Source organism: Heptranchias perlo, chromosome 17 (genome assembly GCF_035084215.1).
Source record: "Heptranchias perlo isolate sHepPer1 chromosome 17, sHepPer1.hap1, whole genome shotgun sequence".
Taxonomy (NCBI): domain Eukaryota; kingdom Metazoa; phylum Chordata; class Chondrichthyes; order Hexanchiformes; family Hexanchidae; genus Heptranchias; species Heptranchias perlo.
In genome coordinates, this window is record NC_090341.1 from 58,269,402 (window position 1) to 58,281,585 (window position 12,184).

At 47.6% G+C, this 12,184-nt stretch overlaps 1 protein-coding gene across 1 annotated transcript in view; it reads right to left on the reverse strand.

The window, feature by feature from the left end:
* LOC137333944 (cyclin-dependent kinase 16-like) overlaps nucleotides 1-12,184 on the reverse strand; it is a 430,097-nt gene that overhangs the window by 71,974 nt on the left and 345,939 nt on the right. The window contains exons 10-11 of the mRNA XM_067998297.1: nucleotides 9,425-9,522; nucleotides 9,232-9,337 (exon numbers count right to left, since the gene is read on the reverse strand). Coding sequence (XP_067854398.1) covers nucleotides 9,232-9,337; nucleotides 9,425-9,522 — 204 coding nt within the window. The remainder of the gene's footprint in view (nucleotides 1-9,231; nucleotides 9,338-9,424; nucleotides 9,523-12,184) is intronic.

Genomic DNA, 12,184 nt, shown 5'->3' on the forward strand with positions numbered 1-12,184 from the left:
AGCCATGAAGACAGGCTTCAAACTGCTCAGCAGTACCCTACGGTGATTTAAAAAAATTTGTTTGCAGAATGTGGGCGTCGCTGGCGAGGCCGGCATTTACTGCCCATCCCTAGTTGCCCTGAGAAGGTGGTGATGGGCCTCATCCTTGAACTGCTGCAGTCCATGTGGTGAAGAATTTCCCATGGTGCTGGTCGATGGGAATTCCAGGATTTTGATCCAGCGATAGTGTGACTTGAAGGTGATAATGTTGCCATTTTATTGCTGCTCTTGTCCTCAGTGGTGGAGGGGGTGGGGCTCCTGCAGTGCACCATTGTGTCATTCATGCTTCACACACTTGAGCCTTGAGGTGGTGAAGAGGCTTTGAGGGGTCAGGAGGTGAGTCACTCGTTGCAGATTACCCAGCCTCCACTCTGCTCTTGTAATCACAGTGTTGATTAGGCTGGTCCAGTGAGTTTCTGGTCAATGGTGACCCCCAGGATGATGATGGTGGGGGATTTGATGATGGCGGTGTTGTTGAAAGTCAGGGAGAGGTGGTTAGTCCTTGTCTTAGTGGAGACGCCATTGTTGATCACTTGTCAGCCCAAGCCTGGATGTTGTGCAGCTCCTGCTCTAGGTTAACATGGGAAGTTTTATTACCAGAAGAGGTGTGGATGCAACTTGGAATTGTCAGAGTAAGCCCCACTTCTGACCCTATGATGGAGGAAGATCGTCGATGAAGCAGCTGAAGGTTGTTTGACTGGGGGGGGGTTGCCCTGAGGAACTCCTCTGGTGATGTCCTGGGGTGTGAGGAACTCCTCTAGTGATGTCCTGGGGTGTGAGGAACCCCTCGAGTGATGTCCTGGGGTGTGAGGAACCCCTCGAGTGATGTCCTGGGGTGTGAGGAACCCCTCTGGTGATGTCCTGGGGTGTGAGGAACCCCTCTAGTGATGTCCTGGGGTGTGAGGAACCCCTCTAGTGATGTCCTGGGGTGTGAGGAACCCCTCTAGTGATGTCCTGGGGTGTGAGGAACCCCTCGAGTGATGTCCTGGGGTGTGAGGAACTCCTCGAGTGATGTCCTGGGGTGTGAGGAACCCCTCGAGTGATGTCCTGGGGTGTGAGGAACTCCTCTGGTGATGTCCTGGGGTGTGAGGAACCCCTCGAGTGATGTCCTGGGGTGTGAGGAACTCCTCGAGTGATGTCCTGGGGTGTGAGGAACTCCTCTAGTGATGTCCTGGGGTGTGAGGAACTCCTCGAGTGATGTCCTGGGGTGTGAGGAACCCCTCTAGTGATGTCCTGGGGTGTGAGGAACTCCTCTGGTGATGTCCTGGGGTGTGAGGAACTCCTCTAGTGATGTCCTGGGGTGTGAGGAACTCCTCGAGTGATGTGCTGGGGTGTGAGGAACCCCTCTGGTGATGTCCTGGGGTGTGAGGAACTCCTCGAGTGATGTGCTGGGGTGTGAGGAACCCCTCTGGTGATGTCCTGGGGTGTGAGGAACTCCTCGAGTGATGTCCTGGGGTGTGAGGAACCCCTCGAGTGATGTCCTGGGGTGTGAGGAACTCCTCTGGTGATGTCCTGGGGTGTGAGGAACTCCTCGAGTGATGTGCTGGGGTGTGAGGAACCCCTCTGGTGATGTCCTGGGGTGTGAGGAACTCCTCGAGTGATGTCCTGGGGTGTGAGGAACTCCTCTGGTGATGTCCTGGGGTGTGAGGAACTCCTCTGGTGATGTCCTGGGGTGTGAGGAACCCCTCGAGTGATGTCCTGGGGTGTGAGGAACTCCTCTGGTGATGTCCTGGGGTGTGAGGAACTCCTCGAGTGATGTGCTGGGGTGTGAGGAACCCCTCTGGTGATGTCCTGGGGTGTGAGGAACTCCTCGAGTGATGTCCTGGGGTGTGAGGAACTCCTCTGGTGATGTCCTGGGGTGTGAGGAACCCCTCGAGTGATGTCCTGGGGTGTGAGGAACCCCTCTGGTGATGTCCTGGGGTGTGAGGAACCCCTCTGGTGATGTCCTGGGGTGTGAGGAACTCCTCGAGTGATGTCCTGGGGTGTGAGGAACTCCTCTAGTGATGTCCTGGGGTGTGAGGAACTCCTCTGGTGATGTCCTGGGGTGTGAGGAACTCCTCTGGTGATGTCCTGGGGTGTGAGGAACCCCTCGAGTGATGTCCTGGGGTGTGAGGAACTCCTCTGGTGATGTCCTGTGGTGTGAGGAACTCCTCGAGTGATGTCCTGGGGTGTGAGGAACTCCTCTAGTGATGTCCTGGGGTGTGAGGAACCCCTCTAGTGATGTCCTGGGGTGTGAGGAACTCCTCGAGTGATGTCCTGGGGTGTGAGGAACTCCTCGAGTGATGTCCTGGGGTGTGAGGAACTCCTCGAGTGATGTCCTGGGGTGTGAGGAACTCCTCGAGTGATGTCCTGGGGTGTGAGGAACTCCTCTAGTGATGTCCTGGGGTGTGAGGAACCCCTCTAGTGATGTCCTGGGGTGTGAGGAACTCCTCTGGTGATGTCCTGGGGTGTGAGGAACCCCTCGAGTGATGTCCTGGGGTGTGAGGAACTCCTCTAGTGATGTCCTGGGGTGTGAGGAACTCCTCGAGTGATGTCCTGGGGTGTGAGGAACTCCTCTGGTGATGTCCTGGGGTGTGAGGAACTCCTCGAGTGATGTCCTGGGGTGTGAGGAACTCCTCTAGTGATGTCCTGGGGTGTGAGGAACCCCTCTAGTGATGTCCTGGGGTGTGAGGAACTCCTCGAGTGATGTCCTGGGGTGTGAGGAACTCCTCTGGTGATGTCCTGGGGTGTGAGGAACCCCTCGAGTGATGTCCTGGGGTGTGAGGAACCCCTCTGGTGATGTCCTGGGGTGTGAGGAACTCCTCGAGTGATGTCCTGGGGTGTGAGGAACCCCTCTAGTGATGTCCTGGGGTGTGAGGAACCCCTCGAGTGATGTCCTGGGGTGTGAGGAACCCCTCTGGTGATGTCCTGGGGTGTGAGGAACTCCTCGAGTGATGTCCTGGGGTGTGAGGAACTCCTCTGGTGATGTCCTGGGGTGTGAGGAACTCCTCGAGTGATGTCCTGGGGTGTGAGGAACCCCTCGAGTGATGTCCTGGGGTGTGAGGAACTCCTCTGGTGATATCCTGGGGTGTGAGGAACCCCTCGAGTGATGTCCTGGGGTGTGAGGAACCCCTCGAGTGATGTCCTGGGGTGTGAGGAACTCCTCTGGTGATGTCCTGGGGTGTGAGGAACTCCTCGAGTGATGTCCTGGGGTGTGAGGAACTCCTCGAGTGATGTCCTGGGGTGTGAGGAACTCCTCGAGTGATGTCCTGGGGTGTGAGGAACTCCTCTGGTGATATCCTGGGGTGTGAGGAACTCCTCTGGTGATGTCCTGGGGTGTGAGGAACTCCTCGAGTGATGTCCTGGGGTGTGAGGAACTCCTCTGGTGATATCCTGGGGTGTGAGGAACCCCTCTGGTGATGTCCTGGGGTGTGAGGAACTCCTCTGGTGATGTCCTGGGGTGTGAGGAACTCCTCGAGTGATGTCCTGGGGTGTGAGGAACCCCTCGAGTGATGTCCTGGGGTGTGAGGAACTCCTCGAGTGATGTCCTGGGGTGTGAGGATTGAAGTCTAACAACCATGACCATCAACCTTTGGTCATCCACCTGCTTTTCCCTTTTATCACAATGAGCTCAGTTTGCTCGAGCTCCCTGGTGCTTGCCAAATGTTGTTTTAATGTCAAGGGCTTCTACTCTCCCCCCCCCCCCACTCTGGCATTCACTTCTGCAATTCATAGAATCATAGAATCATAGAAGTTTACAACATGGAAACAGGCCCTTCGGCCCAACATGTCCATGTCGCCCAGTTTATACCACTAAGCTCGTCCCAATTGCCTGCACTTGGCCCATATCCCTCTATACCCATCTTACCCATGTAACTGTCCAAATGCTTTTTAAAAGACAAAATTGTACCCGCCTCTACTACTGCCTCTGGCAGCTCGTTCCAGACACTCACCACCCTTTGAGTGAAAAAATTGCCCCTCTGGACCCTTTTGTATCTCTCCCCTCTCACCTTAAATCGATGCCCCCTCGTTATAGACTCCCCTACCTTTGGGAAAAGATTTTGACTATCGACCTTATCTATGCCCCTCATTATTTTATAGACTTCTATAAGATCACCCCTTAACCTCCTACTCTCCAGGGAAAAAAGTCTCAGTCTATCCAACCTCTCCTTATAAGTCAAACCATCTTGGTCCAGGTATATCTGTCCACACAAAGCAGGGTAACACACGAACTGAAATAATTCCTGTCCTGTCAGCCTCCTCCCAGTCAGTAAAGTGATGGAAGGAGTCACCAATAGTGACATCAAGCGACACTACTCACCAATAACCCGCTCACTAACACTCAGTTCAGGTTCACCCTCTTCCAGACTCCATCGCAGCCTTGGCTGAGATATTTAATAAATATTTTGCACTGCACTTTACAAATGATGGAAGTGAGAATGTAGGTGAACTAGAGGAGGAAATGGAACAATTGATAGAGATAACTGGAGAAAAAGAATTGATCCAAAGAAAATTAGCAGAACTTTAAGAAAGGAGGGAGAGAGAAAACAGGGAACTACAGACCGGTTAGCCTGACATCAGTAGTGGGGAAAATGCTAGAATCTATTAAATAGGATGTGATAACAGGACACTTAGAAAATAATAATAGGATTTGGCAGAGTCAACATGGATTTATGAAAGGGAAATCATGTTTGCCAAACCTATCAGAGTTCTTTGAGGATGTAACTAGTAGAATAGATAAGGGGGAATGAGTGGATGTGGTGTATTTAGATTTTCAGAAGGCTTTTGGTAAGGTCCCACACAGGAGATTGGTGAACAAAGTTAGAGCACATGGAATTGGGGGGATATACTGGCATGGATTGAGAATTGGTTAACAGACAGGAAACAGAGAGTAAGAATAAACAAGTCTTTTTCAGGTTGGCAGACTAGTGGGGTACCACAGGGATCAGTGCTTGGGCCCCAGCTATTCACAATCTATATCAATGATTTGGATGAGGGGACCAAATGTAATATTTCCAAGTTTGCTGATGACACAGAACTAGGTGGGAATGTGAGTTGTGAGGAGGATGCAAAGAGGCTTCAAGAGGATATAGACAGGCTAAGTGAGTGGGCAAGAACATGGCAGATGGAATATAATGTGGAAAAATGTGAAGTTATCCACTTTGGTAGGAAAAACAGAAATGCAGAGTATTTTTTAAATGGTGAGAGATTGGGAAATATTGATGTTCAAAGGGACCTGGGTGTCCTTGTACATGAGTCACTGAAAGCTAACATGCAGGTGCAGCAAGCAATTAGGAAGGCAAATGGTATGTTGGCCTTTACTACAAGAGGATTTGAGTACAGGAGTAAAGATGTCTTACTGCAATTATATCGGGCCTTGGTGAGACCGCACCTGGAGTATTGTGTACAATTTTGGTCTCCTTACCCAAGAAAGGATATACTTCCCATAGAGGGAGTGCAACAAAGATTCACCAGACTGACTCCTGGGATGGCAGGATTGTCGATGAGGAGAGATTGAGTAGACTAGGCCTGTATTCTCTAGAGTTTAGAAGAATGAGAGGTGATCTCATTGAAACGTACAAAATTCTTACAGGGCTCGACAGGGTAGATGCAGGGAGGATGTTTCCCTTGGCTGGGGAATCTAGAACCAGGGGTCACAGTCTCAGAATAAGGGGTCGGCCATTTAGGACTGAGATGAGGAGAAATTTCTTCACTCAGATGGTGGTGAATCTTTGGAATTCTCTACCCCAGAGGGCTGTGGAGGCTCAGTCATTGAGTATATTCAAAACAGAGATCGATAGATTTCTAGATATTAAAGGCATCAAGGGATATGGGGATGGTGCAGGAAAATGGCATTGAGGTAGAAGATCAGCCATGATCTTGTTGAATGGCGGAGCAGGCTCGAGGAGCCGGATGGCCTACTCCTGCTCCTATTTCTTATGTTCTTAGGTGGATCAGTCACTGGGCCCTGATGGTTACACTCTGGGCTGTTGAAGAAAGTCAGAGAGGAGAGAGCAGAGGCTCTGCCACAATTTAATATAGTTTTTTGAAAGTTGGTTGAAGGACAGGAGATAAAGAGTTAGGGTAGAAGAGCTTTGCCAGGACTGGAGCAGGTTGGAGGGTTCTTTTGTTCTCGGTACATAAAAACATAAGAAGTAGGAGCAGGAGTAGGCCATACGGCCCCTCGAGCCTGATCCACCATTCAATCAGATCATGGCTGATCTTCAACCTCAACTCCACTTTCCCGCCCGATCCCCATATGCCTTGATTCCCCCAGAGTCGAAAAATCTATCAATCTCAGTTTTGAATATACTCAGTGACTAACCATCCACAGCTCTCTGAGGTAGAGAATTCCAAAGGTTCACAACCCTCTGAGTGAAGAAATTCCTCCTCATCTGTCTTAAATGGCCGACCTCTTATGTTGAGACTATGACCCCTAGTTCTAGATTCTCCAGCCGGGGAAACAGCCTCTCAGCATCTACCCTGTCAAGCCCTCTAAGAATTTTATACATTTCAATGAGATCACCTCTCATTCTTCTAAACTCCAGAGAGTATGGGCCCATTCTACTCAATCTCTCCTCATAGGACAACCCTCTCATCCCAAGAATCAATCCAGTGAACCTTTGTTGCACCACCTCTAAGGCAAGTATATCCTTCCTTAGGTAAGGAGACCAAAACTGTACACAGTACTCCAGGTGAGGTCTCACCAGAGCCCTGTACAATTGCAGCAAGACCTCCTTACTCTTATATTCCAACACCCTTGCAACAAAGGCTAACATACCATTTACCTTCCTAATTGCTTGCTGTACCTGCATGTTAACTTCTTGTGATTCATGTACCAGGACACCCAAATCCCTCTGACTACCAACATTTTTTAGTCTCTTACCTTTTAAAAAATATTCTGCTTTTCTATTCTTCCCACCAAAGTGGATCATTTCACATTTCCCCACATTATACTCCATCTGCCGCCATCTCGCCCACTCACTTAACCTGTCACTATCCCTTTTCAGCTTCTTTGTGCCCTCCTCACAGTTTACTCTCCCAGCTTTGTATCATCAGCAAATTTGGATACATTACACTCGGTCCCTTCTTCTATATGTATGGATGATTTGGATTTGGGTATAGGGAATACAATCTGAAAATTTGTTGGCAACAGAAAAGTAGTGAGGAAGACTGTAAAGGCCTTTAGATAAATGGAATGGGCAGACAGGTGGCAGGTACAGTTTAATGTGGGTAACACATTTTGGGAGAAAAGAACGGAATTGGAGAATGAAAAGACACTGAAGGGTGTGGATGAACAGAGAGATCCAGGGATTCAAATGCAGAATTTCCTTCAAAGTGGGAGTGCAGGTAGATAAAGCCATAAAAAAGGCCAGTAGAATTTTGGGTTTTATAAATAGGGGCATAGAGTACAAGAGTAAAGAAGTAATGATAAATTTGTACATATCATTGGTTAGAACACAATTAGAGTACTGTGTGCAGTTTTGGGCACCCTATTATAGAAAGGGCATTAAAACCAATGAGGAGCATACAGCGTAGATTACCAGGATGGGAAACTACAATTAGATGACAGATTTCAGATACTGGAACTATTTCACTGGAGTAGAGAGGCTAAGAGAAGATTTAATAGAGGTTTAGTAGAGATTTTTAAAATGATGATGAGTATCCTCTGGATGTGGAGTCATTGATGAGGGTCAGCAATTTAAAACTGTCTCTGAGAGTGAGGAGAGAGAACATAAGAACATAAGAAATAGGAGCAGGAGTAGGGCAATCGGCCCCTCGAGCCTGCTCCGCCATTCAATAAGATCATGGCTGATCTGATCCCAACCACAAATCTAAAGAACACAAGAAGTAGGAGCAGGACCCGGCCACACAGCCCCTGGGCCCTCTCCGCCACCCACAGGGCCTTGACCGATCCGAACTCAGCTTCATGTCCAATTTCCTGCCCGCTCCCCATATCCCCTAATTCCCTTTACTTCTAGGAAACTGTCTATTTCTGTTTTAAATTTATCTAATGATGTAGCTTCCACAGCTTCCTGGGGCAGCAAATTCCACAGACCTACCACCCTCTGAGTGAAGAAGTTTCTCCTCATCTCAGTTTTGAAAGAGCAGCCCCTTATTCTAAGATTATGCCCCCTAGTTCTAGTTTCACCCATCTTTGGGAACATCCTTACTGCATCCACCCGATCAAGCCCCTTCACAATCTTATATGTTTCAATAAGATCGCCTCTCATTCTTCTGAACTCCAATGAGTAGAGTCCCAATCTACTCAACCTCTCCTCATATGTCGGCCCCCTCATCCCCGGGATTAACCGAGTGAACCTTCTTTGTACTGCCTCGAGAGCAAGTATGTCTTTTCTTAAGTATGGAGACCAAAACTGTATGCAGTATTCCAGGTGCGGTCTCACCAATACCTTATATAACTGCAGCAATACCTCCCTGTTTTTATATTCTATCCCCCTAGCAATAAAAGCCAACATTCCGTTGGCTTTCTTGATCACCTGCTGCACCTGCATACCAACTTTTTGATTTTCTTGCACTAGGACCCCCAGATCCCTTTGTACTGCAGTACTTTCCAGTCTCTCGCCATGAAGAAAATAACTTGCTCTCTGATTTTTCCTGCCAAAGTGCATAACCTCACATTTTCCAATATTATATTGCATCTGCCAAATCTCCGCCCACTCACCCAGCCTGTCTATATCCCCTTGCAGGTTTTTTATGTCCTCCTCACTCTCTACTTTCCCTCCCATCTTTGTATCATCTGTTGGGAGAAATCCTTTTACACAAAGGGCTGTTGGAGCTCGGAATACTTCACCACAGGGAATGTTTGAGGCTGAGACCTTCACATCTTTTAAGGGAAAATTGGATAAAGATTTGAAGCAGAAGGAGATAGGGGATTGTGCGGAAAGTTGGAGATTAATTTTGGATTGTGCTAGCAAAGAGCCAGCATAGATACGAAGGGCCAAATGGCCTCCTTCTGTGTTGTAAACCCCTATGTTTCTATTCGGGATACTAATCTAAAGGAGTATGTTGTTCTATACAGACTCTAAATTTATCATTGAACAGGATGGAGAGGGAGATGATGGTTTTTGTGATTTGTAATGCAACAAGTGCAGGGCCCCTAATCTACTCCTCAACTCATTCCAAGGAGCAATTTAACAATAAACTACATGACTGGCAACTAGTCACTGGATTCACAACAACCTATCTCACCTTGGAGCATAGTTGATAAGAGGCTCTGCCTTATATCTGGGGAAATGATAGGCTTTGAATTCCTCGTGTGATGAGATCCCTGGCCACGTCTTCTCTGTTGGAGTCCCTGTAAATCAAAGGTACAAAATTACTCCCATCTAGTGAAGATTAAGGAACAAATGTCAAGTCAGTGAGAACTGTGACATCTTCTTACCCAAGATTCTGAAAATCAGATGCAATTGATCCTGGACCGTGGACCCTGGGAAGATCGGACGTCCTGTTCCCATCTCATAAAATATGCAGCCGACACCCCTACAGAAAATGGCAATAAAACACAAATCACAACGTGACTATCAAAACAGGATGCAAATGGCAGCTGTTCAAATAATAACCACCGATCCCTTCACATTCCTGAAAATTTGTGATATTGACGATCTGATGATGTGAATGTGATGTTTGAGCCCAGTTTAGAAACCTGGGTGGGCTGTCCTGATAGACCTGGATCTGGACTGAGGCCTTATATAGCTCAGGAAATGGGAAATGACCTGGCCACGCTGATCGACCCATCACTCTGTAGGGTACGCCTTTGACACCATTGGTTTGGGTCATTGCAAGGTCATGAACTTTGACTCTTTGGCGAATGGAAAACCCAACCTGGAAATTAACCACAAACTAGATTTTTGTCTACTGCTAAGAAAGACAGAAAACAGAAAAAGGTAACAGCAAAAAACTACAGACACAGAAGAGGAAAAGGTAACGACTTATGTTATCAACCTGATACTCAATTAGAGGAGGGCCAATTTCAATAGGAATGAGAACAGATCTGGCCCGGGTAAATTGGAATCAAAGATTGGCAGGCAAAACTGTAATCGAACAATGGGTGGCCTTTAAAGAGGAGATGGTTCGGGTACAGTCTAGGTACATTCCCACGAGGGGGAAAGGTAGGGCAACTAAAGTCAGTGCTCCCTGGATGACAAAAGAGATAGTGAGTAAGATGAAATGGAAAAAAGGGACTTATGACAGATGTCAGGCTGATAACACAAAGTGAGAACCAGGCGGAATATAGAAAGTTCAGAGGGGAAGTGAGAAAGGAAATAAGAGGGGCAAAGAGAGAGTCTGAGAATAGACTGACAGCTAACATAAAAGGGAATCCAAAAGTCTTCTACAGGCATGTAAACAGTAAACGGGTAGTAAGAGGAGGGGTGGGGCTGATTAGGGACCAAAAAGGAGATCGACTCATAGAGGCAGAGGGGATGGCCGAGGTACTAAATGAGTACTTTGCATCTGTCTTTACCAAGGAACAAGATGCTGCCAAAGTCTCAGTAAAGAAAGATGTAGTTGAGATACTGGATGGGCTAAAAATTGATAAAGGTACTAGAAAGGCTGGCTGTACTTAAAGTAGATAAGTCACCCGGTCCGGATGGGATGCATCCTAGATTGCTGTGGGAAGTAAGGGTGGAAATTGCGGAGGTCCTGGCCATAATCTTCCAATCATCCGGAGATACGGGGGTGGTGCCAGAGGACTGGAGAATTGCAAATGTTACACCCTTGTTCAAAAAAGGGTGTAAGGATAAACCCAGCAACTACAGGCCAGTCAGTTTAATCTCAGTGGTGGGGAAACTTTTAGAAACGATAATCTGGGACAGAATTAACAGTCACTTGGATGAGTGTGGATTGATTAGGGAAAGCCAGCATGGATTTGTTAAAGGCAAACCATGTTTAACTAACTTGATAGAGTTTGTGAATGAGGTAACAGAGAGGGTAGATGAGGGCAATGCAATTGATGTGATGTGTATGGACTTTCAAAAGGCGTTTGATAAAGCGCTGCACGATAGGCTTATCATCAAGATTGCGACCCATGGAACAAAAGGGGCAGCAGCAACATGGATTCAGAATTGACTAAGGGACAGGAAACAGAGAGTAGTGGTGAACGGTTATTTTTTGTACTGGAGGGAGGTGTACAATGGTGTTCTCCAGGGGTCAGTGCTGGGACCACTGCTTTTCTTGATATATATCAATGACTTGGACCTGGGTATACAGGGCACAATTTCAAAATTTGCAGATGACACAAAACTTGGGAGGATAGTGATAGACTTCAAGAGGATATAGACAGGCTGATGGAATGGGCGGACACGTGGCAGATAAGAACATAAGAACATAAGAACATAACAACATCAGAAATAGGAGCAGGGGTAGGCCAATCGGCCCCTCGAGCCTGCTCCGCCATTCAATAAGATCATGGCTGATCTGATCCTAACCTCAAATCTGAATTCATGTCCAATTTCCTGCCCGCTCCCCGTAACCCCTAATTCCCTTTACTTCTAGGAAACTGTCTATTTCTGTTTTAAATTTATTTAATGATGTAGCTTCCACAGCTTCCTGGGGCAGCAAATTCCACAGACCTACCACCCTCTGAGTGAAGAAGTTTCTCCTCATCTCAGTTTTGAAAGAGCAGCCCCTTATTCTAAGATTATGCCCCCAAGTTCTAGTTTCACCCATCCTTGGGAACATCCTTACCGCATCCACCCGATCAAGCCCCTTCACAATCTTATATGTTTCAATAAGATCGCCTCTCATTCTTCTGAACTCCAATGAGTAGAGTCCCAATCTACTCAACCTCTCCTCATATGTCCGCCCCCTCATCCCCGGGATTAACCGAGTGAACCTTCTTTGTACTGCCTCGAGAGCAAGTATGTCTTTTCTTAAGTATGGAGACCAAAACTGTATGCAGTATTCCAGGTGCGGTCTCACCAATACCTTATATAACTGCAGCAATACCTCCCTGTTTTTATATTCTATCCCCCGAGCAATAAAAGCCAACATTCCGTTGGCCTTCTTGATCACCAGCTGCACCTGCATACTAACCTTTTGATTTTCTTGCACTAGGACCCCCAGATCCCTTTGTACTGCAGTACTTTCCAGTTTCTCGCCATTGAGATAATAACTTGCTCTCCCATTTTTCCTGCCAAAGTGC